The sequence below is a fragment of the Leucopleurus acutus genome, assembly GCF_964270905.1.
Source record: "Leucopleurus acutus genome assembly, chromosome: 1".
NCBI lineage: Eukaryota > Metazoa > Chordata > Mammalia > Artiodactyla > Delphinidae > Leucopleurus > Leucopleurus acutus.
The window spans coordinates 186,070,215-186,095,123 of record NC_139142.1 but is presented as its reverse complement, the minus strand read 5'-3'; the positions used below and the strand labels follow the sequence as shown (position 1 = coordinate 186,095,123).

The 24,909-nt window shown below is 40.6% G+C and overlaps 1 protein-coding gene across 15 annotated transcripts in view; it reads right to left on the bottom strand.

Annotated features, from left to right (window-relative positions):
* Positions 1-24,909, bottom strand: part of PARD3 (par-3 family cell polarity regulator) — a 634,176-nt gene that overhangs the window by 315,108 nt on the left and 294,159 nt on the right. For 12 of the 15 annotated variants that reach the window (XM_082847455.1, XM_082847464.1, XM_082847462.1 and 9 more), the window contains exon 5: positions 18,287-18,418. The exons of the other annotated variants lie outside the window; for them this stretch is intronic. In XM_082847455.1, the coding sequence (XP_082703581.1) occupies positions 18,287-18,418 (132 nt within the window). The remainder of the gene's footprint in view (positions 1-18,286; positions 18,419-24,909) is intronic. 15 annotated transcript variants of the gene reach the window in all.

The following is a 24,909-nucleotide window of genomic DNA, read 5'->3' as shown; positions in this document are numbered from 1 at the left end:
GTAAAGAAACTTGCTGTTTGAACCAATGTGACAGATTTGACCCCTTTTCTCCATCACCAATGTTGTATTTGCATAATATATATTTGGATACTTCCATACAATCTGGACCCAATTTAACTTCTAATATCTATCTTGTCCACACATGAACACTAAACTCCCATCACACCAGAATTCTCACCAACAAAACCTCCCCTACGCTCATCTTTCTGTAACCTGGCTTTACCGGGGTACCACTGTCATCTTTCAAGACCCAAAGTGAATACCATCTATTTATCCAAAGCAGTCCTATTGTTTTGGGGTAGAGTACCTGAATATCCATCCAACTGTCACATGCCCTGAAATGTCCACGTGATGCCTTTCACCCACCTCTTACTCACCAGAAGCACACAGGATCACAGTGCTCTGTTGCCCCAAGAGACTATAAGGCATCTGAGAGCAGGGACAGAATTATTTTGACTAAATACTACACGTTTGTTTCACATACCAAAAAAACCCTACATTTTTTGACAGTAGAATAGACTGTTGAATGTAATTTGCTTGTTATTCTATCCAACAAGGCCTTATATTTAAAGATAAGAAGCAAGTTGAGTTCCTAATGATAGACCATGACTGCTGAAAATTTAAAGCAATCACTAGGACAGGGTGTGTGGCAAAGAATAGCAATAACTTTTATATTAGGTTTTGACTAACATATTATGTAATTAAAGTAACATTTATTGACTATTGAGCTATATTATTTTACTGAAGAGTCAAATCAAAGTGACCACGGTCACACAGCTAAGGGCAACAGAAATCTAAGTTTTTCTGGTCAGGAGTATAATTTGTAAACCACTGTGATAAGGTCATTAAAGCTTCTGAACCTTATTAGTAAGAAAGAGGTAATTCCTCCAACAGTCCAGATAAGGAAAGGGGGGTTCAGAGCAGTCAGACTAATAAATCCCTCAAGGCAGGAATCAAATGTGAGCCTCTGATTGGGAGCACGTGACACAGCGTCCTCATAGGGGGCTCCACACAGACAGAACACCAGAACACCAGAACACCTTTGGCTCAAAAGCAAGAAAATAACCCCTGACGTCATGGGATAAAAAAAAAATTTCCTCAAAATTTTACCAGACTCTTTGTTTTCCAGACAGACTTTTGGAATATTGGTTTTCCTTAAGTGACCATTTCCATCCAGGTTCTGCCCCTCCAGGAAGCTAGAGGTTAAGCAGCTTATGCAAGATTCCCATTAAGAAACATGAACTAGGACTCAATTTTGGTCTCCTCGCTGTTCAAACCACTCCATTCTCAAGCAGGGCAGTATCTTAAAGCGAGCGTCCAAAACACATGTGACCAGAGACTGGATGAAGTAATTAACGACACAACACTGATTCAAAAGGTGGGGGGGGGGGGGGGCATTGGAGGAATAGAAGAAATGCAAGGAATATTTATTTAATAGAAGGAATATTTATTTAAAAGGAATGCACAGAAGTCCAACAGAGCGTAGGATATGCATGAGGTCATGGTAGGAGATGAAGTCTAAAGACGTTAACTTGGATTTTGGGTTGCAGAGTATACAGAACACCAAGCTAATGAAGTTAATTTTAAATCACTGCAGGAGGGAGTTATTTTATGCCTTTAAACATGGAGGTGATGCAATACCAACAGTGGTTTGAAAGATTAAGCAAATAGGAATGTGCAGCATTGACTTTAAGAAGGGACAGATGGTAGAGGGAGACACATGTTACATCAGTCCAGTTGAAAGGAGTATGGCTGAAGTGAGAACAGGTGCTAGAAGGTAGAAAGAACACGTATATATGCAAGACTAAAGGTATAATATGTAGTACCTGGCAACAGATAAAACAAGAAGCAGTAGAAAGACACAACGTAAGTTTGAAACCTGGGAGACCCATGGCAAAATGACAAGAAACAAGAAAGTCACTGACAATTATAGAATTTTCTAGCTCTGGGAAACATCTGAAAATTAACTACAGACAATTTCACAGGGGGTGAGGTCATTCTGGCATACAGAGGCTGTGATGGATTGCACAGATGGATGGAGAGTCAGGTCCAGAGCAAGGGGTTTCAACTCGCACTGCCCTTTACACTAGGGACCACTTCCCTCTGCTTGGGAGAAAGTGTAAAAAGAGCTCAAAGACATCTAGACAGAAGTAGTCAGCTAGTATTTGTGGGCAACACAAAGCTGGAAAGACGGGAAGAGAAACTGAAAGGTCACGCCAAGGAAGAGCACGTAAAATCCCATTTAGAAAAATGACCTGCATGCACGCACACGGGAAGAGCAGAAGAAAGACATTTCTGCAAATAAAACAATGACTGAGCTTAGAGACAGAATGTCAGAGAAGCCAAGAGAAAGATTCTCCAGGGATGCAGCAGATTCAAAATGCTGGTCCAGTCACTTACAGAAGGGAAATGCACACGCACCGTAAAGAAGGCATTTTCACCATCGATAAAAGTCCTTCGCATATTTTACTATTTCCAATATATTTAAAGAAATAAGACATGAGATTTATCTTTTTATAAAAATCCACAAATAATAAAAGTTAGTTAAGTCATTATGTGTACCCTAATTCAACTTAACTCCGACTAAAGAGCAAAATTTTAAAAATTCAGATAGGCATTAGATTGAGCCACAGAAGGTATATCGAATCACTGCCTAAGTCATGTGCAATATTAGACAACTAAATTAGCAGAAAGTTTAACACATAACTCAGTGGAAAAATCTCTTTAAAATAAGAAACATTATTTTTATTTGAATTGAGACCTGTTTTTCTTGGCCAATCCACAAAAATATGTTTCTCTTTCTATGAGTTCAGGACATTAATGCCAAACTCTCAGCCAAAGGTTTATGAAAGTATTACTGAATCGGGTATGTTTATGATTAAAATACAAAGTTCTCAGGAAAATCAGTCCCTCTGGGGACTTAAAATAGGAGTAAGTCCAAAAGCCTAGATTTCTGCTGATATAATCTAACTTTCCTTGCCCTCCCCTCAAAATTTTCCCAATTTAATCTAGAAGAGATTCTTGAAAAGTTAAACATTCACTGTAAGGAAAGATATACTCTCTATGGAATAATACATTTTTTATCAAAATGTTGGCTATAAAAATGTGTTAAGAGAAGAACCGTTTAGATACACAAATTATAAGTATGTAGCCCTTTACAATTACAAAAGCATCCAGTGAAAGTAAGGTGTGCTTAGATGCAAAGGCTGCAAAAGAGATTTAATGCCACCAGAAGTTTAGGCATGCCTCCCTCACAAACAGAAACCCTGAGCAACAAATACGGGCCGCGCTCTCATTAAAAGAGAAAGACCCGTAATTAAAATGAAACGTGGTAAGTGCCATGATGGAAAGAAAGGGAATAAAAGCTCCTGGGTGTACCTTCCCTTGGTTTGGGCAGGAGTAGGCGGATAGGATAATGGGCCACGGAAGGCAGGTGTCAGGACGTCTCCAGAGTGGAGACTTCCAAGTTCTGACCAGGGGGAGAGGACTTAGGAAGAGGCAAGGGGAGAGTTGATGAGCATGTTCAAAAGGCCAGCGATGTAAGCACAAGATGAATCTGGAGACCAAACAAGTTCAGGGGAGCTGGCAGCGCTGGGGGTGCAGGAGAGAAGCGCTGGGATGTCCATAAAGGGGTGGCAGGAAGATCCACCCACAATAGAAACAGTAGCATCAAAACTAATACTATGGTGTGTTTCCTCCATGTTACTCTGTGAAGGAGTAACAAGAACCCCCTCCCCACCTCACCCCACCCCACCCCCATTGTGCACGCCAAGGCTTCCTCTTCCTCCCAGGAAGACAGGGATTGAGTGACCTGTTCTCCCTAAGAGGAAAGGAAGCCCAGTCTCAGCTCACAAGCTGCAAACTGTGTCAACAGCCTTATGCTCTGGAGAGTGGGGAAAGGGAATGATTTCAAAGGCATATCTCATCAGCTGAACAGATTTCACAGAACCTCATGTTGTAACGTGACATGACAGAGTGCACGGGGTCTCCTGGGCATTGCTGGTGGGAGTGTAACTTGGTCCAGCATCTACTGAGGTCAGTCTGGAAACATCCATCAAACTTATACATGTATATACTCTCGTACAAACCCACAAATATACAATTCATTTTTAGGTTTCTATCCAAGAGATACTCAATGCCAAGTGGCTGAAGGACAAAGGTTATTCACTGGGCTGTTGTTTGCAAGAACAAAACACAGTAAACAGGGCTTCCCTGGTGGTGCAGTGGTTGAGAGGCTGCCTGCCGATGCAGGGGACACGGGTTCGTGCCCACGTCCAGGAAGATCCCACATGCCGCGGAGCAGCTAGGCCCGTGAGCCATGGCTGCTGAGCCTACACGTCCGGAGCCTGTGCTCCGCAACGGGAGGGGCCGCAACAGTGAGAGGCCCGCGTACCGCAAAAAAATAAATAAATTAAAAAAAAATAAAACAGTAAATAATCGACATGCTCATCAGCAGACAATGTCCCATCTGTACAAAGGAAAATTAGTAAACAGTTTCAAAAATAGACCCTTTTTATGCTTCCATATACAAAGATCACCCAGCCATTTTCAGCAGAAAAATCAAAGCCCAGAAGATGATAGGTAGTATTTAAGTAACAATGTGAAAAGAGAATACAGTTTCATATTTGCTCATGCAAGAATGGTATTCTTTGAAAGGGTCCACAGGAACTTGGTAACAGTGGTTGCATAAGGGGAGGTGAGCTGGAGGGAAGTATTGTGTAATATCCATGTATAATGTTTGATTTGGGAGCTATGAATATATTACCTTTGCAAAAATCAAGTAAATAGGGCTTCCCTGGTGGCACAGTGGTTGAGAGTCCGCCTGCCGACGCAGGGGACACGGGTTCGTGCCCCGGTCCGGGAGGATCCCACATGCCACGGAGCGGCTGGGCCCATGGGCCATGGCCGCTGAGCCTGCACATCCGGAGCCTGTGCTCCGCAACGGGAGCGGCCACAACAGTGAGAGGCCCACGTACCGCAAAAAAAAAATAAAAATAAATCAAGTAAATAACATATTCTAAACTTTTTTTAATTAAAAAAAAATCACAATGCAATCCCTATCAAACTACCAATGGCATTTTTCACAGAACTAGAACAAAAAATTTTACAATTTATATGGAAACACAAAAGACCCCGAAGAGCCAAAGCAATCTTGAGAAAGAAAAACGGAGCTGGAGGAATCAGGCTCACTGACTTCAGACTATACTACAAAGCTACAGTAATCAAGACAGTATGGTACTGGCACAAAACAGAAATGCAGATCAGTGGAACAGGATAGAAAGCCCAGAGATAAACCCACGCACATATGGTCACCTTATGTTTGATTAAGGAGGCAAGAATATACAATAGAGAAAAGACAGCCTCTTCAATAAGTGGTGCTGGGAAAACTGGACAGCTACATGTAAAAGAATGAAATTAGAACACTCCCTAACACCATACACAAAAATAAACTCAAAATGGATTAAAGACCTAAACGTAAGGTCAGACACTCTAAAACTCTTAGAGGAGAACACAGGCAGAACACCCTATGACATAAATCACAGCACGATCCTTTTTGACCCACCTCTTAGAAAAATGGAAATAAACCAAAAATAAACAAATGGGACCTAACGAAACTTAAAAGCTTTTGCACAGCAAAGGAAACTACAAACAAGACGAAAAGACAACCCTCAGAGTGGGAGAAAATATTTGCAAATGAAGCAATGAACAAAGGATTAATCTCTAAAATTTACAAGCAGCTCATGCAGCTCAGTATAAAAAAAACCAAACAACCCAATCCAAAAATGGGCAGAAGGCCTAAACAGACACTTCTCCAAAGAAGATATACAGATTGCCAACAAACACATGAAAAGATGCTCAACATCACTAATCATTAGAGAAATGCAAATCAAAACTACAGTGAGGTATCACCTCACACCTGTCAGAATGGCCATCATGAAAACATCTACAAACAATAAATGCTGGAGAGGGTGTGGAGAAAAGGGAACCCTCTTGCACTGTTGGTGGGAATGTAAGTTGGTACAGCCACTATGGAGAACAGTATGGAGGTTCCTTAAAAAACGAAAAATAGAACCACCATATGACCCAACAATCCCAGTACTGGGCATATACCCTGAGAAAACCATAATTCAAAGAGTCATGTACCACAATGTTTATTGCAGCTCTATTTACAATAGCCAGGACATGGAAGCAACCTAAGTGCCCATCAACAGATGAATGGATAAAGAAGATGTGGCACATATATACAATGGAATATTACTTAGCCACAAAAAGAAATGAAATTGAGTTATTTGTAGTGAGGTGGATGGACCTAGAGTCTGTCATACAGAGTAAAGTAAGTCAGAAAGAGTAAAACAAATACTGTATGCTAACACATATATATGGAATCTAAAAAAAAAAAAAAAAATGGTTCTGAAGAACCTAGGGGCAGAACAGCAATAAAGACTCAGACGTAGAGAATGGACTTGAGGACATGGGGAAGGGGAAGGGTAAGCTGGGACGAAGGACATATATACACTACCAAATGTAAAACGGATAGCTAGTGGGAAGCAGCCGCATAGCACAGGGAGATCAGCTCGGTGCCTTGTGACCACCTAGAGGGGTGGGATAAGGGAGGGTGGGAGGGAGATGCAAGAGGGAAGAGAGATGGGGATATATGTATATGTGTAGCTTATTCACTTCATTATAAAGCAGAAACTATCACACCATTGTATAGCAATTATACTCCAATGAAGATGTTTAAAAATTAATTAATTAAAAAAGAAATCATGCTATCAAATTAATCCCCATATAGTTCAACGAGTATACTATCTTCCAAGGTAGCAGGGAAGACCCCATAATTCTAATCATTCGTCTCATTAGATGTTCAATGAGCCCAGAGGATGATAAGGAATAAATAGGGACACCTAATGAGCATTAATTTTTAAAATAAATTCTCTACAACCTATGTGAGGTTATCTTTCTATAGAAATCAATTGCTATCACTAAAAAACTTTTTGTGCAATTCCATAAGACACAAAGGATATCACTCCTCTCTTTGAAAATAATTTCTAAAACTCAATTTTATATGAAATATACATGTATAAGAAGAGAAACTTTACTCAGAGAATTGAAGAAAACCATATCAAAAAGCTATCTATTAGATCTAAAATGGCAATGGTAGATCAGAATTTATAACATCCATATTTTATATACTGAACATGTAAATACCAAACTCCACTGTTCCTAGAATAAGAAAATTAGTCTCTTAAAGAAAACGTTTTCGCCAGGCTGGGGTCCCAGAGTAATAGTATAATTCATATTCATTCTAATGACAATAAAAACCTCAGCACTCTCTGCAAAAAAAAAATTTTAAATAGTAAGAAAACAGCTCTGAAACAAACAAAATATATATTCAGGAGACAATATATTACTTCCAACTCACTTGCTTATAAAATATTAAATATAATCAAATGGTTTGTTCAAATATTGTTTTTTGGGCTTCCCTGGCGGCGCAGTGGTTTAGAGTCCGCCTGCCAATGCAGGGGACACGGGTTTGTGCCCCGGTTCGGGAATATCCCACATGCTGCAGAGCGGCTGGGCCCGTGAGCCATGGCCGCTGAGCCTGCGCGTCCGGAGCCTGTGCTCCGCAACGGGAGAGGCCACAACAATGAGAGGTCCGCGTACCACAAAAAGTAAAATAAAATTGTTTTTCCAATTAAATGGAAAATTAATCTGTCAATTTAGTTATAAACAGAGAAATTTAATATTTTCTGATAATCAAATATTTTAATTATTCAAGTAATTAAAATTTTTAGAGCTAAATGAATCGATGACTATGTTGGACCTTGAGCAACATTTTAGGCGGCCTTTTTTTCCTCATGTCCCCCTAATGCCTCACTTAAGTAAGTCCCAGCAGCTCTTACCCTCTAATACCATGACCTTCTAGACAAAGCCTTAAAAGCCTCAGGGGGCTTTCCCAAGGCAACTGTGACCAACTGTCATTCAGCAAAAATTATAAGGATGCAGAGACACTGTTAGTAACAGACTGAGGGTGCTCACCTTTTAACACCTGAATCCATGCTCAGTTACAAGATATTCTCAGGGGAAGATCAGAAGTTGAATAAGTGGATGAGGAACACCGTGCTCTCCACCAGGTCAAGGTTTTTGCAGTAAAACTTGCAACACAAGCCAGGATGCAGCCAAACATCGATGACTCAGAAGTATGACCGTGTTTCTAAGATTTACTTACGTACATGACTTAATATGTAACAGGTTTTCTTCGCTTTACCTATAATCTGCCATTTTTAGCTTATAACTAATAAAAATCACAATATCATATCATATGGCATAAAAATGGCCAATCTAGTCCACCCAACAAAGAATCCAACTGTAATACATGGTATCAGAAAAAGTAAGAATTATTATGGACTTTTTCCTTTCAATTTATCACAACACTTATTCACTCAAAAACACATGGTGGTGGGGGGCTTCCCTGGTGGCGCAGTGGTTGAGAGTCCGCCTGCCGATGCAGGGGACGCAGGTACGTCCGGTCTGGGAAGATCCCACATGCCGCAGAGCGGCTGGGCCCGTGAGCCATGGCCACTGAGCCTGCGCGTCCGGAGCCTGTGCTCCACAACGGGAGAGGCCACAACAGTGAGAGGCCTGCGTACCGCAAAAAAAAAAAAAAAAAACTAAACAAACACATGGGGGATGAGTCGGAGCTACAAAGAGTAACCAAGACAACACCAGTGCCATTTTAGCTCATGGAAACAGACATAAACAAAGATAAATTCAAATTCACAAATGTTATAAACAGAAGGCTGATGAAAGAAGAGACAATAATGTAAGGGCAGCAGGAATGTCCCCCTCCTGCAAGCATGAGGATTAGGGAGTGTCCCCTGAGGGGGGGGCAGGATGCTTGGGGTTGGATACATGAAAGATAAGAAGGAACCAAATCTGTGAACTGGGAGGGACAGTCAGCCAGGCAGAGGTGAAAGGGAAACAAGGGTGTGTGGGGCAGGGGGAGTGTTAACGGAGCATCTATCTGCTGAGTGGAAAGATCTAGTGCAGAGACACACACACACATTCAGGACTGTGTAGAGAGGAATTAAATATGAAGGCAAAGTCCTAAGACTGAGAAAGGATGGCAGACAGAACAGAGATGAAGACGGCTGGCCTTAGGGCAGCTTCTTCCAGGAATGAGGACAGGCAGCACAAGCCCAGGAAGGTTTGTAAATGTAGTGATGGGAACAGGAGGATACAAGAATGAATTCAGGGAAATAAGGGATTACCGCAGGCAGGAAGAAACACTGCACTTCTCAAACGGTTTAACTTGATTCTGATTAATATCCACATTGCCATTTTATCTTACAGTTTGGGAATTATGGTATTTATTTAAAAGAGAGAGAGAGAGAAAACATTGCTCCATCTTCTAATCTTGTGAAGTTTGATTTACTAAAAATAAAAATATTTCAAGTATTATGTTCTTCTTGCAAAGGAGTATATATTTCTACAAATACATAAAGTGAAACCTAAAAGCCCAAACAAACCCCCCTGCCTTGCAATACCATCAGGTGTATGTTGTGGAAATTACATGCTTATTTTTCAGTATTTTCTTCTTTAAAAAGAAAGCTGATCAACAACCTCCTTTCAGCCATAAGAGCAGAGAAAAGAAAGAGAGAAAGGAAGGAAGGGAGGGACGGAGAGAGGAAGAACTGAAGGAAAAAAAATGTCTCATAGGGCTTCCCTGGTGGCGCAGTGGTTGAGAATCCGCCTGCCAATGCAAGGGACACGGGTTTGAGCCCTGGTCTGGGAGGATCCCACATGCCGTGGAGCAACTAGGCCCGTGAGCCACAACTACTGAGCCTGCGCGTCTGGAGCCTGTGCTCCGCAACAAGAGAGACCACGATAGTGAGAGGCCTGTGCACCGCGATGAAGAGTAGCCCCCGCTTGCCGCAACTAGAGAAAGCCCTCGCACAGAAACGAAGACCCATGGGGCTTCCCTGGTGGCGCAGTGGTTGGGAGTCCGCCTGCCAATGCAGGGGATGCGGGTTTGTGCCCCGGTCCGGGAAGATCCCACATGCCGCGAGCGGCTGCGCCCGTGAACCATGGCCACTGAGCCTGCGCGTCCGGAGCCTGTGCTCCGCAACGAGACAGGCCACAACAGCGAGAGGCCTACGTACCGCAAAAAAAAAAAAAAAAGAAAAAAAGAAACGAAGACCCAACACAGCCAAAAATAAATATAATTTTAAAAGAATGTCTCATAGATACACAGACCCAATGAAAATACTACAGGGCACATATACCCAGGCCTCAGCGAGGGAAAAAAGAACATAAAACCATTGGGCAAAATGTTTTAGTGCTTAAAAACGGCCATTTTTTCAGGACCATTCCAGAATCCTGTTGAAGGTAGCTGGAAAAAGCTTGTATAAGACTGATTTTGAAAAAGTATACCTACCTAGATCATAACATTCCAAAATTTTAAATGGCTTAGAGGGATTCAATTGCTACAGGCAGGCTGCAGGAAACGGGTAGTGAAAACAACATACTGTAAGCCAAAGATGTTAATGCAATTTCTTAACCAGGATTTTTAAAGGATAGCAGTTCCCCTGCTCACTGAGCATAGAAATAAAGAACAAATTTTCAAAAGCAAATGACATACAGATGGGTGGGGATAAAGAGAGACGAGAAAGCTTGTATTTTTTTCATGGTCATATTTAATCACACAGCTCACAACAAAATCTTGAAGACTGCCTGCAATGAATTTATGAAAAGGCACCTGAGGGTTGTAGCTAAAAAAGAAAATGCACCGTTATCCACAGCGCAAGCTCGCAACATCTAGTTCTAGCAGGGGTATTCACAGGGAAGAAAATCATCAGCTACTAACAGACTCCCGTGAAGGTTAATCCACACACCACCAAAGATTTTTCACTCGGTAGAATTTCTGAAGCACTTCCCTGCTGCTTGCAGGCTTTGAGCTCCATAGGCAAAAGAAGCAATAAAAATGGCCAGTCATAAAGGAACAGGAGAATTGACTAGTACCCCTTAAACTGCACCCCTCACTCTAAGAGCCCATGGGCAGCCCTGTGTCTCCCGAGCTCCATTCACTTCACAAAGGAACCCAGAAGCTTAGGAAGTGGCCAAGCAGAAACCCTAGTAAGACACTTAGCATTCTTAAATGGCATCCTTAGATCTAATCGTAGCAAAGCCACGCGTGCTTGCCAAAACCAAAAGGGAATATAGAAAATGGACACAGACACAGAGATGAACACTAATATCACTGTTATGTCAGATTATGTCCTTCAGAAAAGAACCAGAGATGATTTTAAATGATTAACTTTTATTTTAGTTCTGGTAAGATGCCATGGAAGCAAGAATCCAATTCTGGAAGGATGATGAGGGCATTAGAAATACACCAGGGATGAAAAGGAACCAGCACAGCACAAATACTCCCAATACGCCAGGAGAAAAACAGCCAGCGACTGTTGTGACACAGGGAGAGTTACCGAGGCTATTCTTACCCAAAATAAAGATAGGAGAGCAGCACCTAACAAGTGCCCACGATGCACCAAAACCTGGATCTGCATTTTGAAATGTGTTACTCACTCAATCTTCACGCATGAAGCCAACAGGGGGTATTATTTCCCCCATTTTGTCTATAGTGAAAATGAAGGTGGCAGATTTTACACAACCGAGAAAAGGTCACGCCAGTGAGTTACGTGCCACTGAATTTACATAAGGGTAAAATGCTTGCCGCTCTCACGAGAAAACACCGTCCAAAGTGGCCCTGCACGTGGCTGGCAAGGCTCCCTGGGAAACTCGTGCTTCCTTCTCAGAAGAATGTCCACCAGCCCCCTGCGCTGCAGTCCTGTTCTTATATTTGATGCTATGAGTCCACTGTTCTTTGATAATACAAGTAGAAAATGTGCAGGGTTTCTGAAAAATGATATGTGTCACATACAAAGATGACACTATCAGTTTTAAACCTCGACTAATGTTAAGACATGTCTTATAATGGCAGACATCCCATTATCAAAGCACAAGATTCTGCTCTTGGCATATCCAGGAGACATGACACCTCTCTTCAAAGGTTGTTTTGGTTTTATTTTTGGTGTTATTGTGAACATGACATGTTTCTGCTATAAAGAAACTCTCTGGCATTTTTATAATGAAAACTAAACTTAATTTTTAAAGCGATCGATGTTTTTAGTTTCTACATTTGCTGCTGCTGGAGGTGAACACAATTCTATTAGCTTTGGCACAAGTTCTGCGAAACTTTGCCAACTAGGAAATAATATTAATAAATCCCCTGCCTTTTAATAGAAAACTGTAGAACTTTAGAATTGGGAGGCAGGGGCCTTTGATTATTTTTAACCTGATTATCAAGTCTTTTGGTTACTCAGTGTCTTTGTGCTAAGAATCAACAAACCAACCACATCCCAGTTACTATTTAGCAGGACCAGAGCCTAACCTCCTGTCCCATTAGTGTGGCAGAGACCAGGAAGCCTGGCCAGTTCCCATGTCAGAATTTCCAGAGCTCTTCCTTGTTCTAAGGGGTTGACCCTGCAGTCATTTCACTGACTGGTTTGCAGCTGTTGTAATCAGATTTCTGAAGAAGCCACCTCCTCATTTTGTCATTAAGGAAGTATGATCAGTTCATATTCTGGAAAACCAGTTATATGTCATCTGGATGGTTCTAAGTGTCAATGAGGTAAGATTTTTTCCCCCCATTTAGAAAAGGTTTTTAAGCACTTGGGGAAAGATGAGGATCTTGCCTGTGCAGGTGGATGGAAGAAAAACCAACCATGGAGAGAGGTGTGGGCCCACAGCATGACCCCTGACCCCGTCATTCATCACGCCAGGGTGAAATGGGCAAAACCTAGGAACACGAGGACTTACTGACTGACTGACTCACTTTTCTAAACTATCCCCATATAAAATCTGGATAAGCTTAAAAACGTTGCTTCACTACGCTGTTTACTCACATCCAAAACAGGCTCTAATTTTTAAAATTTACTTCTGCTCTAGCTCCTCAAAACTTTGGCTTTAATCAAATTACAATGAAATGTAAAAATGAAACACTTTCATAGTAACTTAACTTTTCCATGATTTGTGACTATACCCACTGTGTAGCACATGAATAGCAATCATAATGTATAAATATTTTCAAAAGTTTTAAAAGGATCAGGATAAGCAGGCAGTGTTGGACTCTTCTCTTTTGAGAACAGGACCAATGAAAAGCATTCATTCCCTGGCATTATTTTATTACACAGGTTTTCTATTTAACCATCAGCTGTTTTCTAATTATAATCTCTAGGAGTCAACAAATACAAGCTGATGTAAAAACACACCTATCCCTGGATTAGCCACATTCATTTCAGAAGGAATAAGTGATGAAAATTCAGAAATGTTCTGTCTGCGTGAAAAAGCCTGGAGCAAAAGCATCTTGGCTGGAGACAGTGACAAAAGTGCACAAAAGAAGAAGGAAAAAGGCAGTTCAGTGCTTCTAAAACTCATGGCCTCACAGGCTCCAAAGGGGAGGGGACGGCCCATTCAATGTCAAACCTAAACCTCGTGATCACCACACATTTAAGGTCTTTCCCTGAGTCTGCCTCCCTCAGTATAATCTGCCAATTAGATGCAGTTTTTGCTTGATGGAAAGAATCTTAAAGCATGGACTTTTCTCTAAAGGTCAGGGCAGTCATCCCCTGTAACAGAGCGTAAGTGGTGGCTGGAATGTGCCTTCCACCTCCTAGGGTTTTCTGTTAATTGGCTTCAGGCCTGTTCACCCAGACAAGGTAGTGAAAATGGCAGGCTCCCAATTAGCTTAAATTTCCCTTAAGGTCCCTCTACATTCTGGTCCCAAATTCTCCCAATCATGTATTGTAAAGTTCCTGCCTCCTCTTCTGTGGAATTTATTAGTTGCAATAAACGGTGGGGATAGAAGAACAAAGGCAGCTTATGATCTATTTTCTGCCAATATTAAATTATACTCCATGCAGAGTCAAGGAAATGGTAATCGTTAAAAGGAATTCAGATTTCTTAAAGCATTGTCATACATCAAAACTGGGGAGGCTTCCCTGGTGACGCAGTGGTTAGGAATCCGCCTGCCAATGCAGGGGACACGGGTTCAAGCCCTGGTCCGGAAAGATCCCGCGTGCTGCGGAGCAACTAAGCCCGCGCGCCACAACTACTGAGCCTGTGTGCCACAACCACTGAAGCCCACGTCCCTAGAGCCCGTGCTCCGCAACAGGAGAAGCCACCGCAATGAGAAGCCCACACACTGCAACTAGAGAAAGACCACGCGCAGCAACGAAGACCCAACGCAGCCAAAAATAAATTAATTAATTACAAAAAAAGAAAAAAAACTGAGGGCAGTTTGCTATGTTTTTTGTTTCTTGGGTCTCAGAGTCAAAATTTCGGAAGCAGGAGAACATTTTTAAGGCAACACGACAGAAACCCACTTAGTTTTCAAATCCTTTGTGCTTCCTCTGAGAGCTCCTAGGAGAAGGAAGTCAAGAGATTGAGGTAAGAAAAGGATGTCTCTGAAAGATGCTCAGTCCTCTACCTTCTGAGATGACCCTGACGTAGGATGCCGCTACAGGCAAATCTGAGCAAGGTGAGTCAGTCAGGATTCTGGAATCATGTTGACTTTGACTCCAAGTGCTTCCTGGGTCAGAGTTCAGAGTTCAGATACACCACCTACCTTTAGAGACAGAGGTAAACTTACTAACACTCTAACAGAGGGAAGGAAGATTCAATCGTCCCCTTATCAATCCCAAAAGAGAAAGCACCTCAGCTTCCAGAGGTGCCTGCTAGCTCAGCACACACCCTCCTTTGTGCTTTTCATCCCTACTGTTTATTCCCACTGGCAAAGCTGATGTGGTCATAATTGCCTTCAAAAAACAGAGATAATGAGAAACAAGCACTCTAGTAGGAAATAGAGCAAAAACAAAACCACTGGAGGCATATACAATCCAGAACTCTCTTGACCTCTTCAGTCCAGATGGCATAACTAAAAGAAGACATCAGTTCCACTCCGGTGATCCCAAAGCATAAAGGCAAGGGCTGCTTTTTTTTTTTTAACCATATGAAATATTCTTTTATCTACATGATGCCACTCCTTTACTATATTTTTAATGGCAAAAAAAATAAAAAACAAACACACAGAAAAGACATCAGGCCATTAAAGTCAAATGATTCATGGGAACAGTTAAATGAATAAATCCACAATTAAATGAGAATGGCTGGACTAGATTTCCAGTGTATCCAGCATAACCTATTTGTACTCTTCTGCCCAAACAATTGTGCTTACTTTTGGCCAAAGTTTTAATATGGGTTTTGTTTTGTTTTTGCTGTTCCTGTCCAGTTAAACAGACTTCAGGCTAGTTAATTATCCTGCTGATGGTAAATCATTAAATTTAATGAATGGATCGGCATTTCTTAAACTGAAGCCAAGGAAGAAGATGACTGCAGGCTCAGGAGTCAATAAGCTAATGTCATTTACAGTGGCTACACATATTAAGAAAGCACTTTTTTTTTTCTTTTTTAACTTTCTCATCATGGAACAAATACTTCAAATAACTTCAACAAAAGCCAATCAAGGCTTAGTTTTGGGGAAAAAAAAAATGTTGTTTGTGTCTCAATGCATCCCTTTTGCTTAAAAAGAAACCCCCAAATTACAAAGAAAATCTATACTACTTCCTTAAAAACAGGCCTACAACTGCAATAGTAAGACAAAGTTATATATATATATATATATATATTTTTTTTTTTTTTTTTTGGCGATACGCGGGCCTCTCACTGTTGTGGCCTCTCCTGTTGCGGAGCACAGGCTCCGGACGCGCAGGCTCAGTGGCCATGGCTCGGGGCCCAGCTGCTCCGCGGCACGTGGGATCTTCCCGGACCGGGGCACGAACCCGTGTCCCCTGCATTGGCAGGCGGACTCTCAACCACTGCGCCACCAGGGAAGCCCAAAGTTATATTTTCAGAAATAATTAAATGTATCATATTTTAGAAACTCTGGGCTGCCAATTTTTCCCCTAATCTTGCAATAAAAATGGTCAGATTCAGCATCTTTAGCTTGAATGGAGCCCTGACTGTGTTTAGTGATGAGCAATTGTGTTTCAGGGAAGGTAAACCCCCATTTCCACCCCCAGCACCAGGAGGTCAAACGCAATTAGTCTAAACCAACACAGGTACTTGTACTGCCTTTGATTTCAAAACGGGTAGGCAAGTCATGAGATTCTGGACAACAAAACACAAAGGGCATCTGGTGGGCGGGGGAAGGGGGAGGTGACAGGAAAAGCTTATCTGCTTTCAAATGGGCCACAGTGAAGAGAAGGGCCCGGCCCCCTACCTCTGCAAGGATGTGATGGTCTGGACCCAGCAGGAAAGGACTAGCCAAGCCTGCGGGGCTCCGGGAGAAGCTGGGGAACCTTGACCCTCAGGAAGACCACTGGGCCAGAAATGAACCCCTACCCTCGCTTCCCCCTGACTTCTTGTTAAAGGAGCAAGGAGTAGTTCCTTATCATGCAATCTAGATGTTCTGTATTAGCACACAATGTTTTTCCAACACATATACTAAGACACACTGAATTTGTCTGGGTACCGGGCATGAATCTAAGCCCTCAGCAGGTACTGTATCACCAACGAGGCCAGCTCTATGATTACCACATCCGCTATGTCCACTATGTGAATAAACTGAGGGGCAGACAAGGTGAACAAGTGCCCAAACCCCACACGTGGTGAAGAGCTGACAGCAGCCAGTCTGACCCCAGGCCCGAGGCGAACCATCTCAATCCTAAAAAGTTACTTCAAAGTGATAATTTTCTCAAAACAATACCGATTTTAAACTAATTAGTGTTACTATTTCCTTATCACTGGGTTTTCACTTGTTTTTATCACTTGTTTTTCCTAAGTAGAACTTCCATGGTTTTTAAACTATTTAAAATCATTTCCAGGGACTTCCCTGGCAGTCCACTGGTTAAGACTTCGCCTTCCAGTGCAGGAGGTGTGGGTTTGATCCCTGGTCAGGAAGTTGGGGTCCTCCATGCCTTGCAGCCAAAAAACCAAAACATAAAACAGAAGCAATATTGTAACAAATTCAATAATGACTTTAAAAATGGTCCACATCAAAAAATATATATTAAAATTATTTCCAGCACACAAAGTTTTATACTCCTTACTATAGGATAAAAATCATTCCATCACAGGTATCAAAGGCAAACTGTCCTTTTTTATTGTTTCATAATCAAACACCCCACATACACAGAACTATTTTAGGAGGTTTATGCTGTAAAACATAGACTGAGATGAATTCAGCAAAATACTTAGGGTTTCTTTCCACTGATACCATTAATCTAAATTGAAAAACAGCTATTCCAGTATCTAGGCAACCGAATTATCAATAATTTTAGAAATTATTGAAACTGATACACAACAAAACATTCTGTCACCGAGTACTCACCTAGTTTGTGATCCATATGAACTTTTTAAAGAATATAGATGACGAAGGAACCAAATAAGTGCATTTTTAATATCAAACCTAATAAAACTACAAAGAAAACACTGGCGTTCCCACCACAGAGAAACACTGTGACTAACAATAAACAATTAACACTTTAAAAAAACAACACTGCAAGAATTTTTTATACATCAAAACTTACCAGATAAATTCTTAGTCTTCATACCAACAGTTTTGTTGCAAACAGTCCTCTTCCCAAGCCACTATGTATACTGAGTGGTAACAATTCTGATTTCATGAATTGGAGGTGACTACCCCACAGAATGAACTAAGCTACTCTGAAAACACCTACAACAGGTCCTTGACATTTATGAAAGGACAAGTCCCCAGACCTGACAAGATAGTCTAAATGCTGAAACAACACCACAGCTTATATTTTTCCCATAAAGTGAAGTCAGGGATAACAGAAAATTTATTTTGCCTCTTCAGATCCTTTGACATAATTGCCTCTCAGTCGAGAGGAGAGCCCATGGGTGGTCTTGAAAGTCTACCTATAAACCACATTATTCACACCAAATATCTGTGCCTCACAGCCTAACAAGCTCTACGGTGGTGATACTTGAGAACCTACAGCACCTGCTTATGAGAAATCTTTGATCAGGAACCACCACCGAAATATTCTACATTTATGTTACGCACACTCTGATACAGAGCCTGGTCCTTAACTACAGTCTGGCAGAATCACTTATCTCCAGTCATCATTGTGATGGAGGGCAACGTCTGGGGGATGGGCTAGGAAGTTACACCACCGACGCATGTAGAAGGATTCGTTTGTGTTACCTGTTCTTGCTTCTCCAGCCACTTGTCCACCATTGGGTGACTGGCACTCAGAGATGAGCGAGCATTGTCTCTCTGAAATTGGTTAGACCAGTTACTAGTGTCCCGTGGGAGGCTTCTGTAGTTTTCATCTTTCTATTCAAAAAGAAACAAAAAGGTGTCTTGTAAAAAACCAGATCTTGCAAATTAATGATGCACCTGGTTTTTCAAAAGTAGCAGAAAAATGATTCTACATATTCAAAATGTTTTTCCCATGTCTATACCAAAAAGCTGACTGAGGACATTTCCTCCAGGTTAGACCTCAGAAATGCAGTCACCTGCCTGGGATAAGGGAGTCTGAGGGCTGTAGCCACACACACAGGCCCACAATAGACAGAAGAACACACTCTGCCCTCCTCTCGGATACACATCCCCAAGCCAAGGACATGCACCAGAAAATGGAAAATACTTCTATACCAGCCTTTAATCATCACTCAGTCACGGCATTTTCTCTTTTCTTCTTCCTTCCAATCTTAGAATAATACTGTGAGATATTTTCTATAATTCACCAAAAATGTTTAAAACAGGGAAGACAAATGAATTTGCTCTTTATTTAGATCCTCGCAGTTCTGTGACTTTGGGCAAGAGACTGAAGACTCTGGGTTCTTCTGTTGCCTCCTTCACAAGCTAGTTGTAAACATTAATTCAAATATCAAGTAGAGAAAAAAATTAGTCTATCCCAATACATGGTACATAAGAGACACATAGTTGTTCACCCCGACATGCTTATGACGAGTGATGTCTTTACATAAAAACCTAGTCAACTGATAAATATTTATTTAATACACCCCAGAGCAACCAAGGTATCTCTTTCAAATAATAATTTATAACAACTTGCTTTGGCTTTAGAGCTGCAGAACTTAATTTCAATGTTCTGAAAAGAAATGAGAAGGCTAGGATAAGGTAGGAAAGTCGAACATTTTAGTTTAATAACTAAATCCAAATATCTCCTACAAGAATAAATTTAAAATGTTAACCTCACTTTAACCCACTTACATCAGTGCCCACTTTAAGTACCCAAATGTTTTCCTTAAAAACTTTGCCAAGGGTAGCGTGGTTGTAAATATCATCATATACATGATTGATCCTTATTCTTTATTACTTAAACCACATGAGCAGTCAGCACACACATAGAAACAAAAAAGTGTAATATAATAGATTTGCATTGTATAGACCTTAGCAATAGACCAGGATACTGCTTTCTGTTTCATCAGAGAATAAAACTTAAAAATGAATTGATTGGGCTTCCCTGGTGGCACAGTGGTTGAGAATCCGCCTGCCGATGCAGGGGACATGGGTTCGTGCTCCGGTCCGGGAAGATCCCACATGCCACAGAGTGGCTGGGCCCATGAGCCATGGCCTCTGAGCCTGTGCTCCTCAACGGGAGAGGCCACAACAGTGAGAGGCCCGCGTACCAAAAAAAAAAAAAAAAAAAAGAATTGATTTTCCTGGACCTATGCCAATGCTGTGACATATGAAAAAGAATTCTTTTTAACTTATAAAGATTTACCAGTATACTTCTGGCATGAAACTTTGTAATTTTTAAAAAATCAAACTACAGAAAATAAACTTTAAAAACTCGATAGGAGAATTAACCATTAGCAGCAAGTACTTTTTACGAGTAAAACTCTGTACCTTTTTGGTCACTATGGCTCAAGAAAGCTGTGATAGGGGCTTCCCTGGTGGCACAGTGGTTAAGAATCCATCTGCCAATGCAGGGGACACAGGTTCGAGCCCTGGTCCGGGAAGATCCCACACGTCATGAAGCAACTAAGACCGTGCGCCACAACTACTGAGCCTGCGCTCTAGAGCCCGCAAGTCACAACTACTGAAGCCCGTGTGCCTAGAGCCCGTGCTCCGCAACAAGAGAAGCCACCGCAATGAGACGCCCACGCACCACAACGAAGAGCAGCCCCTGCTCGCCGCAACTAGAGAACGCCTGCGTGCAGCAACGAAGACCCAACACAGCCAAAAAGAAATAAAATAAATAAAGTTATTAAAAAAAAAAAAAGAAAGAAAGAAAGCTGTGATGGGGCATAACCACAAGTAAAAGGAAGATGCTGGTAAGATTAGGCTGCTGCTCCACACCCAGGGATGAGGTAGTGACCTTGCTTACAGGAACGTGGAAATGGTAAACTAAGCAGAGGACATAGACAAAGTCGAAAGAAAAGAATGAAGCAAATGAAGAAACTAAAGTTCACTGTATCTCAAAATACTAAGAGCCCTTCCTTAAAACTTGAGCATAGTAACTTCAGAACAAAGCGAAACTATCTGTTTCACATGGTTGTCCCTAAACTTACTGACCAGAAATTCAAATAAATCATAAGGGGCAGATAAACTTATTAATGACAGAACCTTAAACGTCCACGAAGAGAGAAAGGATTGGAAGTGTGGTGAAACACAAGCACAGTTTTTACGTCAAGGATCGCGCAGGGTCCTACCATTGGCTAGGGACCTGGTTTTTCTATTCTTTTCCCACCATTAGAGGTGATTATTATACCAACTCTTTACTTTGAAAATGAATAATCAAACAGAAAGCATTAAAAATCTATCCTGCCTTTTTAGTAGGAACTGTATTTCAGAGAAACCAATAGTGCCAGTCAAAGGGGAAAGCTTGTCTTTTCAGGAAAATGCCGAGGTATGGAAGTAGAACAATTAATAGTATTAGAAAAATCACTGTTTTCAACTCCTAATGAAATCATTCATTCAGGCAAAGATAATCAGTGGATGCTAAAACCATTAGGTGAAAAGTTGATAATGAACCGGATGTATGCATAGTGACAAAATACCACTTGCAAAGGGAAAAATATATCTTTAAAGTAAAGAGATCAGAGGCCACAAAACTCTCTTTTCCTGATGTCTAGAATTCAAAAAGCTCCTGGTACTTCCTTTTGATTCCTTTTGAATCTCCATCATTATTCGTCTTCCCTTAAATGGTCCCTGCGGGCTCTTACTATGGACCACTCACTACCGTCTCCCTGAACAAGCTCAAAAAGGTACAAGTGCAAAACCTCCTCTCTGACAACTTCTACGCACAGGTCACCAACACTAAACTGATTTCTGAATTCATGATCTAAATTTCCAACAGGATGTCCCAAAGGTATGTACCTAATCTCCACAGTCTCGTTAATCCAAAGCTCATGGCCAAGATCTTACCCTTTGGCCATCACCCTAGTTCAGGATCGATGTGCCTCTCTTCTGAACCATTACAGCAGCCTTCTAGTTGGAGGCTGGCTCAAACCTTCTCTCCAACAATGCTCCAAAGAGAATTCTTCTAAAATGCCCATTAGGTCACGTCACACCTGGAACAAACATGAGGACCCGTGGTGTCACAGGAATCCTCACCTCCGTCAGGATTTTCCTGAGCCCAGACTCCCAGCAATATTTCTTCTGTGAAAATACTCACTGCTCTTCAAGGTCCAGTTCCCAAGCTGCCTTCCCTAAGAAGCATTTCCCGACTCTCAACAGAACAGATAATGTCATGCTTTCTGAACTACTAAATTCCGATTTTACTCCTAATTATAGTTCTAACTTATAATTTAGTTAATTTTTAAGACTGCTATTTCCATGATCACACTGACACCTAGGCAGAAGATCACCAGTCACCTTTAAGCTCTAGCACTTAGCTCAGTGCTGCACCTACGTGGACGGCTTTTTCTGGAATACTTACTATGTTTCCTACTTTCACAAGGTTTCAAAATCCCAGAATTTTAAAGGAACATTTCTATCTGTTGTTTTAAAAATCAAATCAATAAGGAAATGCTTTAATCAGGTATCACAACAAACTTCAGTGGAAATGCACTTTCACTGAAATACAATGACTGTACTTTTAAATTTATACAGAAAGATGTATACCACTGTTAGACGCCTATTTCAATCTAATGTCACACCTACAGTATACAGTGTCTGTGGGAAAATGTGATTATTTCCAATTGCATCTAAAAAGTAGTGTGGCATTTCTCTATGTCAATTATGACATGTAATTCATGCAGCAGGCCACCACAAAGTAATCATATTAAGGCAGATAGGGCTAAAGAAAAAAACAAAAGATCTGTCCTTTTGAACTCCATCTGAAAAATTCTACAATTTTATATTCATAGAATCAACGTTGAGTATTTAATTGGTAAGAAAAATAAAACATACCCCCATAACAAAAAAAAATTCTAATTCAATGTTGATATGATAAAGTCAATAATAAATGCATATATTAATTGATTTATGATGTATGAAAAGTCCAGTTACTGTCACCTTAGTCATTACCAGGTAAGTGAAGAATTTCTAAAATATATTACTAATCATTATGCAACATATCTGTTATTTTTGTCGACAGCGCCATGCAGGTGCTACTAGGATTTCAGCAATGTTCGTCCTCAAAATCCTGTCTGAAGTTTGGATCAAGTGCACACACAGAGTATAGTCCTATAAAGCTGTGATTAGTATCTGTGATGTGAGCACATCCATAAACCTAATAACATACAATGTATTTTCTACTTACATTGTATTTTCTACAATATATACGCATGGATAGTCACTGTTTTCAACTGAAATGGATACAATGCATTCTATTTTCAATTTGAAAATACTTTTTCCAGTGTAAATGATTTTAAAATTATGGTACTTTTAACTATGTCTATGCAAGACTACATTTTTCATGGACCAAACTACAGTCAACTACAAAAAAGTCAAAATGTTTGTTAAATGTATTTGCAAAACTATTTCATAACTTGAAGAAAAAAATAAACCAACAAATGTTTTCGTCATTGATATTTTCACAAGTTAGAGTTGAATTTATAATAAATTGGAGAATGGGATTTTAAATCTATTTTATTCTACGATCAAATTAATGTCTCCATTCTGTATACTGGCAAACTTTAAAAAGAAAGAAAGAAATCTTTTTCTTTAGACTTATAAAAATCTAGCAGTAGGACCAACATAGAAAACCCTAAAAATTACTGAATTTGCTAACAATAAAAAATCATTAAAGCTACTACTTTACATCTAAAAGATTATATAAGAAAAATACCATAATGAATTACTCTCCTTTTTTTAAAATTATAACTTTAATCCTCTCCTTAAGAGACTGGCCCAAACATCCACTCAAGCTTTTGCACTGGGTGGAAAACTTTTCCTCTTGCCAGAAAAAAAACAGATGCTCCTTGCTGTGAGCAGGCATTTTCCTTATCATCTAAATGTACTGCCACATCATCAGGTGTCAAAAAGCCACCCAGGCTGAGAAATGCATATTAATTTGCTGCTCCAGGGTAGCCATAGCTTGGTTATGGAGTAAATCTCTTCCAGGGTAGGGAAAGTGACTGTCCTTTCTGCCCCCTCCCTGAGCCAATAAAAAGAAATAACACAGAACCCACCCAAGGCCTTGGGATAGAGGCTTATTCCTGGCATAGTAAGCTGCAGCTCCAAGGTTTCATCTCTCAGAAACAGCTATTTAGCTGATGGTCAGATTTCCTGGCAAACCTACATCCCTACTGCAGAAATACAGTTATATTTCATAAACATCATAGAAGTAATGGATATTTTTCTGTTAGCAGAGGAAACCCAACTATATTTGCACGTTATCTCAATGTAAAAATTCCAAACATCTTTTAAAAAATCACTAGGAATTGTGCCATATTTTGAAACACCAAACACCCGATGCATATAGATGTCATTTTTGCACCCTCTATGCAACCTATGGTTTCGAATATTCCTATGTGGTTTTAAGGTTTTAAATTTACAATATTTTTCAACTCTGCAATTGTGGTCAAAGAGAATTCAATCTTCCGCTTTATCATTTCCACAAGAAAAGACAGACAAAAAACAAAGGAAAACCATTTTCAGGATGTCTAACCTGAAATTATGAGGCTGAAGTGAAATGAGTAATTATGGCTTAGGACAATTTTTTTTTTTTAATTGCAGGAAGCTTGCTAAAATCTTCAGTAGTCATATTGTCAATTCAGTGTGGCAGACCCATTCCTGCCCCTGGGCCAGAGTTTGTCTTTTGTGCCTCCTGACAGCTATACCAGAGTATGACCTTGGAAGCAATGCCAAGGCTAAAGCTTAAAGATAACAACCATAAAATGGTCTGTAAACAGGATTGTTGTCAATGTACTTTTCTGACCTTCAAACCACCCTCTAGATATAAATAAGAATTGGGGGGAGGGGGGAGATAAATAAATAAATTCACACACACTCACACACACACTCACACACACACACACAGGTTCAATAGCCAACTTGTAAATGAAGTCAGAAAGTTTGGCAGTCCCTATCAGTTTAAACCAATTGCATACCTATTAAGGCATTTCTCAAAGTAAGGAAACACAGGATTTTATTCCAAACACAGTAATTATCATCACTTATCTTACGCACATGGCTATTTTCAACTGTAATGAACTAAAAAGCACTATTCGAAATACATGGTGACCAATATCCTGCATGCAATGCCTAACGTTGTTGATCAGAGGTCAAACAACCGGTTCCATATTAGCGGTAATTCCTGTCCCTAAAGTACTGGTACCTGTATGTATACACCTTACTTTCGTTTTTGATAATTGCCTTCTTCCACATTCTTAATCATTATTAATGAGAGG